The sequence below is a fragment of the Amblyomma maculatum genome, chromosome 11 (genome assembly GCF_055883805.1).
Source record: "Amblyomma maculatum isolate TAMU_Amacu chromosome 11, ASM5588380v1, whole genome shotgun sequence".
Taxonomy (NCBI): Eukaryota; Metazoa; Arthropoda; class Arachnida; order Ixodida; family Ixodidae; genus Amblyomma; species Amblyomma maculatum.
The window spans coordinates 8,982,055-8,998,951 of NC_139354.1; the positions used below are offsets into that span (position 1 = coordinate 8,982,055).

Genomic DNA, 16,897 nt, shown 5'->3' on the forward strand with positions numbered 1-16,897 from the left:
AACTGCAAGGAGCAAGGGATAAATAGGGGCCTTTAGCAGCACAGTTCCACTGAGAACTTAATCACAGGGATGCCAGCGAAAACACAGACACGTACACAAGAACGAGGTAGACACTGATAGACGCTGGGCTATCAACTGTGGTTTATTGAAGAAACATTGTTGCGCAAAAAACACACATCCGACGCATGCGCATCTGCAGCACCAACTGGCCCAAGAGCTAATGTTATTGCACTAAGAACTTGGTGAAGCAGCTTGGCACTGATGCACGTTATTCAGGTCTTTGTAACCTTATCTCACTTGTCCTAACATTTGCCACCTCGATATGTTCCATCTTGCTTTGTGCACTATATTATGGAGCACAAATTTGTTTGAAGCACAGAATGTCGAAGTATATGTTTTCCTTGTAAATGATTAATGGAATTTCTCGTCTGATAAAACCACTTTCAACAATCAGGCATGCCATAATTTAGAGTTTAAATCTGCCCCGCCGTGGTGGTGCAGTGTTTAGGGCGCTTGATTTCTGTGCCCAAGGATGCGGTGTCGAATCCCAGCCGTCGCGACCACTTTTCTATAGAGGCGAAAAGCAAGGCGCCCGTGTGCTGTGCGCCCGTTAAAAACCCCAAGTGGTCTAAATTTCCAAAGCCCTCCGCTACAGCGTCTCGTAACCTGAGTCGCTTTGGGACGTTAAACCCTATAAACCAAACCAAACCAGTCAGATTAGTACTTTGCAAAGTTTTATCAGACATCTGTTATGTTGCATTTCAATACAACTTTGAGTAATTTACCCTTTTATTTATGCTATAACATCTTAATGTACGAAATTTTTCAGGTGAGCTGTAGTGAATCCTTTTGAGACACTGTGCGTGGCAGGTTATCTGCACGCAAAGCTGCTGCTTTTTCTTTTTTTTTCGAGGCGGATTTCTTCTTTGTTCGTTGAACGAGCACTTAATGTGTGCATTTAAGGTACGTTGAATTTTAATGTCAAAATTTCTAATAACATTGTTAACAAATAATGGTGGATACATGGCACCGTACACTTCATTATCATCCACCGATTGTCGGAGGCCTTTAAAAGAAGGCCACTCTGAGGTAAAAAGGGTGCTGCATGGAACAGCGGCTTCCGTGCCATTCCCAATGATGACGCCATGGTTCCATGATCATAACCATTTCATGCATCTATTCTCTATAATGAAACAGGTAGTAATATTTTTTAGTCTCATAGTATTCAATAGAGTGTTAAAATGATAAGCGCACCTCCAGCCAATGGCAGTGCCTTGGCCTACCACCTAGGCTTTTTCCCATATTGGCCAAAATAAGTGTATTTGTCAAAGAACTCTACATTGTAGCAGCTTATCTTATGCTATTGCAAAGTCACTGTGACACATTAATAACGGGTAGTTTTACACCACTGTCAAAACGCTGTAAAACTTCGGGCTTAAAGCACTTTAACACTACACCTACCCATTATGAAAAAAAGAGCCGTCATTATTTCCTTTCTCGAAGCTATTTACAGTATCAAGGTCACTAAGGTGCATACACCCAATCATACATTCTATTGAGCATTTATAATAGACGTTGACAATTTTAAAGACAAGTATCTTGATAAAAACACTTTGCTTAGGTCTAGTTGATACATGTTCCAACTAGAGCTATATTTTAGAGTTGAGACCTCAGACACAGAACTGATGCCAACAATACCTGCCAAGGTCTGCTTTTGAGTGATGAATTTTTACAGACCACACATTAGAAGATGTATATATACCTTAAAGGTAGGTAGGCCACATTTATTTGAAGACATGTCTTTCAAAATGCTTTTCTGTGACTTAATATAAGAGGCCTTTCATTCAGACCACAATATGGGAACTATATATACATGTAGCAAGGCAGAAGACTTGCTTACCTTTTTGACACTAAAAACCTCACCCTAAAGAACCTTTCACTGAATTAAAAAGATAAGGCAGAAGATTGTACTATGAAAAATATTCTTTTTTTAATTATCATTCCCATGTCACCGTCAACAGGATCATTCTTGGCGGTAACTACAACGGTTTATCACAGGCACAAAAAAGTGTGCACAGGCTTGGTGCAAACAAGTTTGTCTATCTGTAATGGCCATTGATTCATTCGGCATCCATCCCCTCTCAGCAATGGATGATGGAAAACATGTCATTGGTAACTATTTGTCATTACTCTCTGCAACTCGCAACAACACTTCAGGTTGCTGCAATTTTTCCTTCTACACAGCCTGGCTTGTCTTCAAGATGTAATCTCTTTATCTTCAAATATCCGACAGGTGCAAATGCATCATTGGAATGAATCACAACCTCACTTTCATCTCTGAAAAAGAAACAGGGCAGAAATGTTGACTGTACTGAACAATATGAACTATGGTAGGGGAACAGTGTTAAGGGCAGATGTGAATATTCAAACGTACATGACAATCCGCTTGCAGAAGAGTGGGCAGTCGAGAGTGGCAGTCTCGTATTCACCACCTTCTCCACAGACGTTCAGACCGTACTTCTTTTCCTGGCAAGAAGTGATAAACAAAGACACAAAATATTTGGCACCACAGACACAAAAGGAGCATCATCATGTCAGCAAGCAACAGTTTTCCTCCTTTGAGAAGAAAACTTGAGGATACTGTTAAAAATAAAGTCCTGTGCAGTGGTTGTAAAAAAAAGTCCACAAAAAAAAATTACTTTTTTTTTTCTTTTCGCTTTTTATGAATCATGGCACTATCCTGACCCAGCCAAATAATGGGTGGACTTACCATTAAAACCATATGGTCGTAGATTTCAGCCAAGGTTTTGCCCAAATGTTTGTGAGGCTCCAAACCTAGATTGCACAAAGTGAAATATTGTTTACTTTAGGCAGCCAACAAAATTTATTGCCTTCGAAAGTCAGTCATGCATGACCGGAAACAGCTGAAGAAAGAACGCCAAGCACATTGCTAAAAGCTAAAGCTTCATCTAAAAAAAAAGCTTTGCGTGCAGGTCATCTGCAGCAAGCAGTGCATCAAAGGGCTTTCAGTAGAGCTCACCTGAAAAATTTCATACATTAAGATGCTATAGCATCCATAAAATTGAAAATTACTTAAAACTGGTATTCAAGTGCAACATTACAAATGTTGGATAAAACTTTACAAAACAGTAATCTGAATTTGTGCTTTTAACGCACTGAGTGCACAACTGTCCACCTAGCAATCTCAATATCTTTATGAGCATATGCTACATAGGGTACTGACATCTTTGTTTCAGGTGAACCTAGTATCCTTTATATCACAAACACGTTACTTCTTTAAGCTATTTGACAAATGCATAAAATATTGCTTTTTTAAACGGTGAGCTTAATAACATATACTCCGCCATTTTCTTGCCGACGAATCTTGCCAAGTGAAAAAAAAAATTTTTCTGAATTTCTAGCGTCCTTTGTACCTTCAAAAAGGCTCTCAAGGTCGTTGGGGGTTTATTCAACAAATCATAGCCTTTTGATGTTACATGGCTTATTGTGTGTGGGGTTTAACACCGCAAAGTGACTCATGCTATGAGGAACAGTGTAGCAGAGGGCTTTAAATAATTTTGACCACCTGGCATTCTTTAATCTGCATTGACAACGCACAGTACATGGCCACCTTTCATTTTGCCTTCATCAAAATGCGGCCTCCATGGGCTCAATTAAACCTGAGTCTCAGTGCCCTAACCACTGAGCCATTGCGGTGAGGGTTGATGTTACAATTTGCAACCATCATAGCACTTGGTAAGAAACTGTGCATACGCTTGTCAGAAAACTAATCCTTGGCATTTTACACAGGAAAAGTAAGTGATTGGTCTTCTTGGGGTGCGGGTACACTATTCAAGAAGAGTATTTCTTTATATTGCAAATAATAGGCAACAGCTGAAGAGGTTGCAAACCGAAAGCCGGTTTTGCTAAGAGAGCGAAAAAAAAAGAAACTTAATGGACGGCTAAGAAACATTCCTCAAAAATGCAGCCTGGTTTATAGGTGTCCTTAGCAGAGGCTACAAGAGTAAATGAAACACTTGGAAGTCACTGAAGCAACAACAAAATTTAACTGAATGGCAGGTGAGGCTATGCATTTAGCATTGAACTGAGCTCGCACTAAGAGGTAAATTCTCGATAACTGCTCCAGCAAAAGCGGAACACTCTCCTTAAAATATGCAATTGCCGGAAATTTCAGTCATCACGCTGTCCCTAGAGGTAAGAATTTCAGTGCCACAATTTTAAGCCAGAGTACTGCACTTTCGAACATATCATACCCCAAATATTAATATAACTAGGTCATCGATCTAAGAGCTGTTTATGAAGTAACTTTGACAGTAGCACAATTTAGATATAGAACCTTGTTCTGTTCTTCAAACACCTCTGAAAACCGCAAAATTAGGTCATGAAATCATGTGTTGCTTAATGAATACACCAACAGTTACCAATAACCAGTGGTCTTTAGTACTACTAACTACACCAAAAGCTTGCAGGTCTGTAACACAGAAATGCATCTACAAAAGGAAAGAAAAGACAGCGCACAACAAAAGCAGCATGAAACAGCACTAATAAAAAGAACGAAAATCGCAACTGATTATACCATAAAAGTGAAGCTGATTGATTGATAAAAGTAAAGAAAAAAGAAGCGAACAAAACACCTCCTTACACCAGTCATGAAACTTTAAAACCCAGCAGAGGGGAGGGTGTTAAGCATCTGAATGTGAAATGATGAATGTAAGTTTCAAACAACTGAATTTGAAATAACGAAAGTCCATTGTAGCACAAGGAAAGTTTTGCGTATGCAGCAGCAAAATAAGTTACCAGTGGTTCAACTTGACTGAATGGAAGGTCGAGCGATAGCTCTTTGTAGTTATGCTCTAGGTTTTCTATTCATTGGCAACATCAGATACCTGGGTGCAAGCTTGAGCAAAGGCATCTGCAGTGTGCTCCACGCGCATTCATCGGTTCAATTCCAGTCAATTGCACATCATGTGTCTCATTGTTCTAGAGTTTTGCAGTCTCTATTAGCTTGCTTTTGCTATTGTTGCTTCACCAATATTTTCTCAATGAGCTATATCTGCTGGTTGATCTGATTCTGGTATTAGTTAAGGACACTGAAGTTTAGCAGCACTGCGAGCTTTATGATCCAACATGCTTGACTCCTGATCCATGACTAGTGAGGCAGTCTCTCTACACAAACTATTCCTGTGATCTTGTGGCGCTAGCATACAGTCCCCAACTACCACATTATCAAGCTACCAACTCTAAGTAACCACCCAACATAGGTACAATGCCCTACTTAACATGCCGGCATGGCTTGGGAGTAACATGCCTAACTCTGCATGCCAGAGTCCTGGAATGTTGATTCCTAACCTATCCTCCTATCTAAAATGAACAGCCCGAGCACCCTAGTTGGCAGCTCCTACCAACTTTGTGACAGCATGCAGTATCATTATGCCACACAACTCATCTACTAATCAGTGCACGACCCTATCGTTTGACAACTACGACCTGGCGGTGGCTCTGGCACTTAAAGGTCAAAGGTCAAGGTCAAAGTCACATGTCATGGCAATGGGTCAACACAGATGTCACTGTGGTTTAACTTTGATGGTTTGACCTTGAGGTTGACTGAATGTCAAATGCCCAGTACAACATGAAACTCTGCTTTTGCGTTGAGCAAGGCTATCACTAAAAAAAAAGAAATTGTAACCAGTAGTGTCAAGCCAACGACTCATGGAGTCGGAGCATAAATGCAGAAGCTCCAAGAGGTAGAAAAGCTGGAGTTCTTTGTCCAACAGGAGATGGTACTGGACTTTTGAACGTTGTGTGTTACTGAGCAAACATCCAGCCTCATTGACAAAACAAGCAGATATGTTTGAGCACAGCCACCAAGACCGCGTGCATAGCGGGGTCTGTGCATTCGATCCAAGCAGCTGTGGTTTGAGAAGGCTCGACCCACCCAAGGCGGCAACTTTTATAAGGATGGCATGAATGCCACTGTCCACCATCTCCCTCAGAAGTTGAACCTGGTCGCGGTGCCACAGGTAAGCAAGCATCGTGACATTCAGACGGTCACACCTGAAATGGCGAATTGGCACTTTTATTTACAAATACTGCTGTCTCGGAGGGGAGACATAGAAGGAGTGGGTAAATACAATAGGTAGTAGAAACAACATCAGTAACATAGAAATAGATAACATAGAAGTATTCAAAACAGATCAACAGTTAAAAATGTTAGACAACTGAACAACGAACTTCTTAATTGGCAATGAGCGAAGTGGGCCATCCAATCGATTTCAAATTTCAATAGTTAGTGGAAAAAAAGAAAATTTAAAGCTATCTATACAAGGTTTGAAAGGAACAGTGCTTAATGGGTGGTTCCGTCAGGTTGTACGTGCGCTTGAGGGCACAAATGAGAAGAGTGCCCTGATGCCAGATGACATGTGAACGATCTTGTGCAGCATGATGATGCGTTCACAGCCACAGACCCCACATAAAAAGAAGCAGCAAAAATAAGAATAAAAAGGAGTAATGCAGCAACACAATAATCTGCATGAAAAGGAGTGATCAGCAATGACATGCAGCAATTTTTAAGGAACAATGTTAACTACTGTGACCTCATAAACATATTGGGAATTTGCACTGATATTAAAGCTGATGTTTTCTTTTTCTTTTTTAGTCACTGAAAATTAAGTTTTTTTCGCATGTAAAAAAGAATGCAAAGCGATATTTAAAGAGCTTCTGGCCAAAACAAGAAGAAAAGCTGCAGTTTTCTGATATATACAAAATAGCAGGCGACCATTATTTTTCTCTTTACCCATTATGGAGAGTTAAAGCTGATTAAAAAGGTGAAGAAAAGAGGAATATGAGTTGATGTATGCCCAAAAAAGTAATCATGCAGGGACGTGCAATACCATATGTTTACTCGCTTTGCGAGTTCTCTTTATTTATTTTTTGTTTCTAAGACAGTTGTAGAAAACTAGTCATCATCATCAGCCTGATTATACCCACTGCAGGGCGAAGGCCTCTCCCATATTTCTCCACTTAACCCGGTTCTGTGCTAGCTGCATCCACTTGACCCCTGCGAACTTCTTAATCTCATCCGCCCACCTAACTTTCTGCCGCCCCCTGCTACGCTTTCCTTCCCTTGGAATCCAGTTTGTTACCCTCAGCGACGATCGGTTATCCTCTCTTCACACTACATGTCCTGCCCATGTCCATTTCTTCTTCTTAATTTCAACTAGAATGTCGGTAACTTGAGTTATTTCTCTGACCCACTCTGCACGCTTTCTATCTCTTAATGTTACCCCTACCATTTTTCGTTCCATAGACCTCTGGGTTGTCCTCAACTTAAGTAGAACTCTCTTGGTTAGCCTCCACGTTTCAGCCCCATAGGTGAGTACAGGCAAGATGCAACTGTTGTATACTTTCCTCTTGAGCGATACCGGTAAGCTGGTAGTCATAATCTGCGAGTGCTTGCCAAATGCGCTCCATCCCAATCTTATTCTTCTTGTTATTTCCTTTTCATGGTCCGGATCTGCGGCTACTACCTGTCCTAAGTAGACATATTCGCCTACTACTTCCAGTATTTCGCTACCTAATGTAAACTGCTGTTCCTTCCCGAGGCTGTTGAACATTACCTTAGTCTTCTGCATATTGATTTTCAAGCCTACCTTTCTACTTTTTCTGTCTAGGTCATCAATCATTATTTGCAGTTCATCCCCCGACTTGCTTAGCAAGGCAATGTCATCAGCAAATCGCAGATTACTGAGGTATTTTCCATCTACCCTTATCCCTAACTGCTCCCATTCCAAGACTCTGAATACTTCCTCTAAACAAGCTGTGAATAGTACTGGGGAGATTATGTTTCCTTGCCTAACACCTTTCTTTATGAGAATTTTGGTACTTTCATTATGCAGAACTATGGTTGCTGTGCAGCCACTATATATATCTTCCAGCACTTTCACGTACGGCTCGTCTACCCCCTGATTTCGCAATGCCTGCATCACCGCCGAGGTTTCAACTGAGTCAAATGCTTTTTCGTAATCAATGAATGCTATGTATGCTATGTATAAGGGCTGGTTATAAGGGCTGGTAAGTTTAGTAAGTTTAGTAAGTAAGTAAGAAAATTAGTAAGTTTCTTTATTAGTTATTACACAAGGTAATATATTGTTACGATGAAATAGCAAAGGGGTGTTTATTTACAGTGATATGGCAGTGGGATAAGGTGAAGCCTACTAGCCCCAGGCACCAACGCTTCGTCTTCTTCTTCTGCCTCACCATCACCATCCCTCATCGTCGTCATTAGCGTGACATTTCCCCCCTACTCAGACGAAGCCCTCTGGGCGTGTTCGTGAGTCGTGCGAGGCTGACACGGCTTCAAGCGGGCAACATGACACAGTTCGGTTTTGGCAGACCGGCGACCCGATGCTGTCAGGCGGGCTATCCCATAAGTTAAATCACTAAGGCGTTTGATAACCACATATGGGCCGTCATAATGGGCCAAGAGTTTTTGATGTAGGCCATGGCGCCGAATTGGACGCCATAGCCAGACTAAATCACCTACAGAGTACGTGACCCGCCGGTGACTGGAATCGTATCGCACTTTGGAACGTTCTTGTGAAGCACCAGACCGTAATCGGGCGATTCTCCGAGCTTCTTCGGCGAGACAGAGGGTCTCAGCCAGGCAGGGGTCTTCACGGCTTGTGAAGGGCAGGATAGTATCCAGAGAGTAGCGTGGCGGTCTGGCGTAAAGCAGAAAAAATGGACTGTATCCAGTCGTCTCATGCGTGGCGGTATTAAACGCATACGTGATGAAGGGCAGTATGGTGTCCCAGTTCTTATGCCCTGCGTCCACATACATGGCTAGCATGTTGATAAGCGTTCTGTTGACGCGCTCAGTCAAGCCATTTGTCTGGGGATGGTATGGCGTCGAGTGTCGGAAAGTTACGGCGCATAAACGCATGAGCTCTTCAACAACATCAGCAGTGAATTGTCGGCCCCGGTCAGTGATGACAATTCGTGGCGGCCCGTGTCGTAAGATGACTGAGTGCAGCAAGAAAAGCGACACCTGATGCGCCGTAGCAGATGGAAGAGCGGCGGTTTCACAGTAACGTGTGAGATAGTCCACGCAGATTACAATCCAGCGATTTCCATCCACGGACTTCGGAAACGGACCTACGAGGTCAATGCCTACTTGATCAAACGGTGCTGTCGGGGTCTTCACAGGGTGCAGCAAGCCAGACGGAGTTGCAGTTGGACGTTTGTGGCGTTGACATTGCTTGCAACTGGCAACGTATTGTTCAACCGCCGAGCGCATTCTGGGCCAGTAAAATCTTTCTTGAGCACGGTGGAGTGTTCTAACCGATCCCAAATGCCCAGAAGTTGGATTATCATGCATAACACGCAATACGTCCGTGCACAACGTCTTGGGAACTACGAGTAGGTATCGCTGGCCGACAGGCGAATAACTCTTTTTCCATAGGAGGCCATCATGCACACAAAAACGGCTTGTAGGTACGTTGGCTTGGGCAAAGAGAGGCTGCAGACTGGTATCATTTTGCTGTTCCGTTTTGAAAACATTCGTGTCGGGGAACGCTGGCTCGAGGGTCGATATATAATTGTCGAAATCGTCGCTTTCAGGTCCAGTCGTGGCCATTGGCATCCTAGAAAGACAATCTGCGTCTGCATGACGCCTCCCGCTTTTGTAAACCACGGCAAAGTCATATTCCTGTAACCGGAGGGCCCAGCGTACGAGGCGACCACATGGGTCTCGAAGGTTCCGCAACCAACAGAGTGAATGATGGTCAGTTACGATAGTAAACGAACGTCCGTACAAATATGAACGGAAACGCTGCACAGCGAAAACTACAGCTAGGCATTCCTGTTCGGTGACTGTGTAGTTTCGCTCCGGCTTGCTCAGGGTACGACTTGCGTACGCGATAACATGCTCTCGTTCATTGTGCCGTTGGACAAGGACTGCACCAAGACCGATTCCACTAGCGTCCGTGTGTACTTCTGTCATTGCAGTAGGATCGAAGTGACGTAAGATGGGTTTCGATATTAAAAGAAACTTCAGTTGACGGAATGACGCGTCGCAGTCTGGTGTCCAGTTAAAAGTAGAGTTTTTGTGGAGAAGGCACGTCAATGGGTAAGCAACGTCAGCAAAGCGATGTATAAAGCGTCTAAAATACGAGCACAACCCTAGAAAACTGCGCAACTCCTTCACTGTCTGCGGGGGTTTAAAAGACTCAACAGCGGCAGTTTTCTGGGGATCCGGCATTACACCATCACCATTGACAAGGTGTCCTAGCACCAGCGCTTGGCGCTCTCCAAAGCGGCACTTTTTGGAGTTCAGAATTAGGGCGGCGTTGTGCAGGCAATTCAAGACACGTACTAGACGGTCATTGTGTTCTTGGAAGGATTTCCCAAATATCACGACATCGTCCAGATAGCAAAGACAAATGTCCCATTTTAAGCCGCGCAAAACTGTGTCCATAAAGCGTTCGAATGTAGCTGGCGCATTACACAGCCCGAATGGCATAACATTAAACTCATAAAGGCCATCTGGCGTTACGAAGGCTGTTTTTTTCTTATCTGCAGGGTCCATTGGAATTTGCCAGTAGCCAGATCTGAGATCAAGACAAGAAAAATAGGACGCACCAGAGAGGCAGTCGAGGGGATCGTCTATGCGAGGAAGAGGATAGACGTCCTTTTTCGTAACAGAATTTAAACGCCGATAATCGACGCAGAATCGCCACGAACCGTCTTTCTTGCGTACAAGAATAACAGGGGCAGCCCAGGGGCTAGATGACTCCTGTATCACCTTTTTCTGTAGCATGTCCTCCACTTGCTCATGAATGACTTTGCGCTCAGATGGGGACACGCGATATGGCTTTTGACGAATGGGACGAGCCGAACCAGTGTCGATGCTATGATGGGTCCGATGTGCAGGGCGAGAGGTTGGTCCATCTGTTTCAGAAAAGTCAAACATAGGCGAAAAAGGTAGAAGAATATCCACAAGAGTACGGCGTTGAGGTGAGCTGAGATCGGCGCTGATCATGCGGGAGATTGAAGTTTCATCAGCAGGCAAAGGTACGATGGCACTCGTAGCATCTGTGACCAAAGCAACGACGTGGGGCGCATCGGGTCCACAAGAGGCAAGCTTCAATCCCGTTGGTAAAACTGCGGGCTCGGACGATGGGTTGATGGTCCATAACGAGGCATTACCATGATGCACGGATATCATACAGTGAGGGATAATTACATTTTTCTTCAGGCATGCTGAGTGAACTGGGTGCACCATGGCCTGGAATGAAACCTTCTCAAGAAGTGGAACGGACACGGGGACGAACATGGCAGACAAGGGTGGAACTACTGTGTCTTCGGTAATACTAAAAACTGTTTCTTCATCACGGCCACTTTCAAAAAGTGTCGGCAGATGCGAGCCATCAAAATGAACCTCTTGACTGCGGCAGTCCACGGTAGCGCCACAAAACTTCAAGAAGTCCATTCCTAAAATGATGTCATGCGTAGAGTGGGGTAAGACTACGAATTCGGCTTGAAAAATTGCACCACCCACAGACACTTGCGCACTACACACACCCAGTGGCCGCAACGCCTCTCCACTCACACCACAAAACGTTGAAGCACGGTCATATTCAAACATCACTTTGCGTCCCAACAAGCGCCTAAACTGATTACTCATCACAGACACAGTCGCACCCGTATCCACCAAAGCTAATGTATACACACCATCAATAAACACACGAATTTTGTTTTTGAGCATTATAGTTGGAGGGATGTTGGCACACAGCACATTTCCAGCGGCCTCACCCCCATTGGTCGCGCTGGTTAGTTTTCCTGCTGATGATGCTGAGGCGACATGGGGCGCCGTCGTGGTGATGGAGAACGACGCGCACGGAAGGCGGGTGGTGGAGTAACACTTCTATCAGATGCAGGGGAGTGGTCGCGGATATTCTGGTTATGGATGTTGCGGTAATACCCACGCTGAGTATTTGATTGTTGAAAAACGGGATTGTATTGCCGATTGTTGGGTACTGTTGGAAGCGCCGGACGGTTATAGCGAGGTGGGAACCTACTGCGGCAGTATCTGGCGATGTGACCTTCGACGCCGCAGCGGTAGCATATCGGCGGAGAAGGTAGAAAATGCTGTTGCGAATAAGAGCAGGGAACAGCTGGGTGCGTCGTAGGTCTGTCTGAATGCTCATACTGCTCAGGAATCCTGGTAGATCGAATGGAAGATCTATGGGCACTTGAGGCGACGTCATACCTTGGGGCGTCAGGCACCGACGCATTCCGGTTGGCGAAATGCATAGGAGGATAGTCAATGGAAGCTGCAACTTCAGGAGCTTGTGGGAAAGGCTGAACGGTAATCGCTTGTGGTGGTGGAGCCGGCCGTCTAGATACCCTCTGGACAGAGACCTCAGCAGATTCGTGCAGGGGAAGTGGGTTGAGCCGCAGGAGTTCTTCCCGCACGATTTGCCGGATCGTCGACGGAAGATCTAGTTGGGCGTGGTCATCAAGGCTGGCCACGGTAGGCACGTTGGCCAGCCGCCCAAATTTTGGCACAATACGACGCGTTCTCAGAGCTTGAAAAGCGCGGATGTGTTTAATGACATCGGAGACGGTTTCAAGGCTGTCTTTGGCGATTAAAAAGTTGTATACGTCAGCCGCGATACCCTTCAAAATGTGGCCGACTCTATCTTCTTCGGGCATGTTGGAATTGACACATCTGCACAATCGGAGGATCTCTTCTGTATAAGTGGTACAAGTTTCATCCGGCAACTGAGCTCTTTGGGCAAGGGTCTGCTCAGCCCGTTTTTTGCTCGGTACAGAGTCACCAAAACGCTGTTTGATCTCGGTGGCAAACCGTTCCCAAGTTGTCAAATTGTCCTCGTTATTCTCGAACCATGTCATCGCCGTGTGAGTTAGAAAGAAGACGACATTTGTGAGCATGGTGATAGGGTCCCACCGGTTGTACCGACTAACTCGTTCATAATGAAGTAGCCACTTCTCAACGTCCTCACCTTCCTCTCCTGCAAAAGGTCGTGGTTCCCGGTAAGGCTGGCAGGGAATAGAGCTGGAGGGGGCAGGCCTGTCACCAGCCTGGCTTGCAGCGTCGCGGCCGGCGCGGTTAGAATCGCTCTGGTCCATGATGTTTGGAAGCGGTGGCAGTCCAGCAAGGCGGCGACTACGTCGAAACTCCAGTGGTTCTTGCTGCGCCGTACTTGGGGATCGAACGGAGCACCTTCCACCAAGTTGTTACGATGAAATAGCAAAGGGGTGTTTATTTACAGTGATATGGCAGTGGGATAAGGTGAAGCCTACTAGCCCCAGGCACCAACGCTTCGTCTTCTTCTTCTGCCTCACCATCACCATCCCTCATCGTCGTCATTAGCGTGACAATATTAGCAAAAATTTATACCCTGACAAATGCTACAATAAGTTTCATTACATTTCATTCATTATGTACGTAAACGAGTAGAGACTACCATGCTGCAAACTTAAGACAAGCATGTTAAAGAAAAGGGAAAAGTTGTCATGGAAAATGCCCAAAACCTGCATGGGGGACATGATAGTTCTCACCTAACTTTTGTGACTCTGCAGTCAAAGCTTAAAGAATGTGAGAGCAGGGAAAGGTTTTCCCACGTGCACCTGAATAGCAGCACATCAACACAAGATGATTAGCCAGGAAAAAACAGTTACAGTTACTCAGAGCATTAAATAATGGTAATAACATAGGGAGCTTACACATTAAGGACACGCACACGCTGGTAGTCCGAATAAATGGCACCAACAGACACAGCCTCGTAATTTACCGCCTCCTAGTGAAACAGACAATCAATAAGGAAAAGGGAAAGGGCAAGAACAAAAAAGCAATATGTCATGAGCAATCATTTCAGACACATTTATAAGACCTGAGTGGACACAGTAATGTTTCATTTAGGGAATTTTCTCTTTTTTAGCGAAATTGATGATTGAAATCTCACCTAAATACTTGAAATTTTCACTTTCAGAAAACGTTAACAAACTTCTACCAAATAAGCAGAGTTTTCAAGCTGCTGCACGAAAAAAAAGGGCTCAAAATAACAATTTTTGGGCTGAAACAGGGAAATTTGAGCTACAGCATAGAGTGTTCACTGTGAGGAGTTCGAAAATTTTTATCTATATGCCAGTCAAGGGCTTACTTTACAGTCCTTTACTTTTGCATGCAGAATGATGAATATGTTAATTAAAGGGACACAGAAAAAAACTCCATAAAATTTTTGTAACCAGTATAAAATTTAATTCCTTGGCTTTTTTGTGGCTATGCTGGAATTGGCATTTTCTCGGCAGTGAAGAACAAATCCAGTGCTTGACAATTCTCGGTTCCAAATTTTTCTGCCACTAACAAACTAGCAATGTTGATGAAAGCGTCGACAAAATTATGGGCCCTGTGACTACTGGCTCGAAGTGGACGGCCATGCGGTCTAGCCTTGGTTAGCAAATGAAAAAAAAAAAGCACTTGAAATCATCGTCAGAGCTTGATTTCAAAACAGCCAGCAATGGCAGCCCTTGTATTCCATTTCTTAGCTATCCCTAGATTATACGATCTTCAATTCTCATGAAGGCTCACAAGAATAACCACACTGAGCACTATCAAGTCACAAGCAATGCTCTCCACTTACCAAGAGACTAGCCTTCCTTGCCAAAGATGCATTCTACACGCATTTTATGATGGCTGCACACAGGTACTACATGACTGCAGATTGTTCTGTTGTAATCACCAAAGTTATCAGTGAATGAGGAGAGTAAAGAACTAAGGAGCTAGTGTGGCTGATCCTCTGTGCCCACTTGAATGCACATTACAGGCCGTTACACACATCTAGTAAGTACAGTCGACATCACCCTTGTGTAGAGCACTCAGGAGACACATGTCCCTGTAAATACGGCCAGATATCGCCGCAGTTGGTGGTTCTTGCAGCAACACTCGAGTGAAAGTGGTGCCACAGATAGCCGCAGCCAAGGTAGACACTAGCACCTAGCCCAGAAGTCTGGAGCTGGAGTCTATTTTCGGCTTTTGTAGCCCGATATGTCTTGCTTGAGCGCTCTACACAAGGGTGACATCGACTGTATTATCAATACACATACAAGCTGTGACTAATGCGTGCAAGGAGTGTATCCCCCCTGCAAGCTCCTAGATATAAGGGAAAGACAAGTATTAAAACATAAAGGGCTTCAATCCACTTTCAACTTACTTTAGCTCTGCACATTAACTTGAAAAGATCTTCAACTTCATCCCCTTCTGTAACCTCATACGTGCTTCCTTGGTTGCATGGCTTTCCGACAATCTCACCCTGGAATAATGGCAACCCGATGGCTTCCGCATAGTGGCCAACAATTTCGTGGCCAACAGATTGGTACATGTAACTGTCGAGCTCGTCTGCAAGGTGCCGTACACAGAAAACAGCAAAGTCTATAGCTTTTGGATGCCGTAACCAGCAGTACTATGTGTAATGTGTATGTGTAATGTTTGCCATTACACATACTCTTGTATTCATTACTGCTACATTCATTATGACTTTAGGACCAAGATTCCTGGTGATAGCGTTGCATGGATTATCACTTATTCTGCTCATTTTTTTTTCCTTCGGTGTCATCTGGTCATACAATAGTGCAACTCTTTACTTCAATCACACTCCAATAACTTTTGCTATCCTATATAATTTCTATATAATCCACAATGCCTCCACATGCACTATATACTCTAAATTAGTAACAGCAAATACGCTAAGTTTGCGTAATAGCAACCGCCGTTTTCTATAATAATAATTGGTTCACAGGAAGGGAAAGGCGCAGTATCTGTCACACTTGCTCTGTGGACACCTGAACCGCGTCATAAGGGAAGGGATGAAGGTGGGAGTGAAGGTGGAAAGAGATAAAGGGGAGCCGTAGTGGAGGGCTACGGAATAATTTCGGCCACCTGGGGATCTTTAACGTGCGCTGACATCGCACAGCACACGGACGCCACTTCGTTTCGCTCCTATAGAAACGCAGCCGCCATGGTCGGGTTCGAAGCCGGGAACTCCGGCACAGTAGTCGGGTGTCTTACTACTGCACCATCCCGTTTTTTTTTTTTTTCTTTTTTAACGCTAGTACGGTCACGTCCGACAGTTTATAGGCGTTGCAGGCCAACACATCTACAGTATTTATTATTCAAAAAGCTCGAGACAGTGACACATTCTTTGGCCTCTATTATTTAAAAGTAGGACTTTTCTTTACTACGTGACAAAGGCAAAGACCTTAGCGTTTATAATGGACCGCAATCAGCAATAAAAGCTGGCGAAGATTATGAGATCCTGAGATCAGCTGTACTCACCTTTGTCTTTCGGTTTCAAATGAGCCAAGGCCACGATGTCGTGACCATGCTCTACACATTTCAACATGTTGAAGCAGCTGTCTTTGCCGCCACTAGGATGAAAACGCAACAGCGTTATTAGCCTGGTATGAATTCGTCTTGACATATTATGAAACAGGACGGTTAATAATGCTGCAAATTACCTAACCAACGCCAACACTCTCATGGCGAATGTCACTGATGCTTTTCAAAGCTGAAGACGTTTTGAACCAGCGCCTCAGCAGCTAACGCAGCGGACAGACAAACTTGATACGCTCACCGTACAGTTACGGTGTTAAATGTTAGCTAGAAATTGCGAACGTGTACGGACAGGCAAGGTCACAACCGCAAAAGGGAAACCATCTGCTTAACCGGCTAACGAAACTAACACACGCGTGTTCTGTTGATACTGCGTGCGCATATGCGTGCGAGCGTGTGTGTGTCATAGAGTTAGTGTGCGTCATGGTGTGCGTGCGTGCGTGCGCCTTTTAAAAATGGCGA

General features: G+C 44.3%; 1 protein-coding gene across 2 annotated transcripts; it reads right to left on the reverse strand.

The window, feature by feature from the left end:
• Positions 1-114: 114 nt before the first annotated feature.
• On the reverse strand, positions 115-16,862 carry LOC146172803 (diphthine--ammonia ligase). Of its 2 annotated transcripts, XM_084583990.1 has the most exons (8): positions 16,561-16,862; positions 16,379-16,470; positions 15,258-15,442; positions 13,771-13,844; positions 5,957-6,075; positions 2,771-2,835; positions 2,435-2,526; positions 115-2,337 (listed from the first exon to the last, which is right to left on the reverse strand). In XM_084583990.1, exons 1-8 carry the CDS (start codon positions 16,581-16,583, stop codon positions 2,214-2,216), a joined length of 774 nt encoding a protein of 257 aa, XP_084440116.1. In that variant the 5' UTR covers positions 16,584-16,862; the 3' UTR covers positions 115-2,213. The 2 variants fall into 2 exon arrangements, with proteins under 2 accessions (XP_084440116.1, XP_084440115.1); XM_084583989.1 differs by having other exon boundaries at positions 16,379-16,862.
• Between the last annotated feature and the right edge of the window lie 35 nt (positions 16,863-16,897).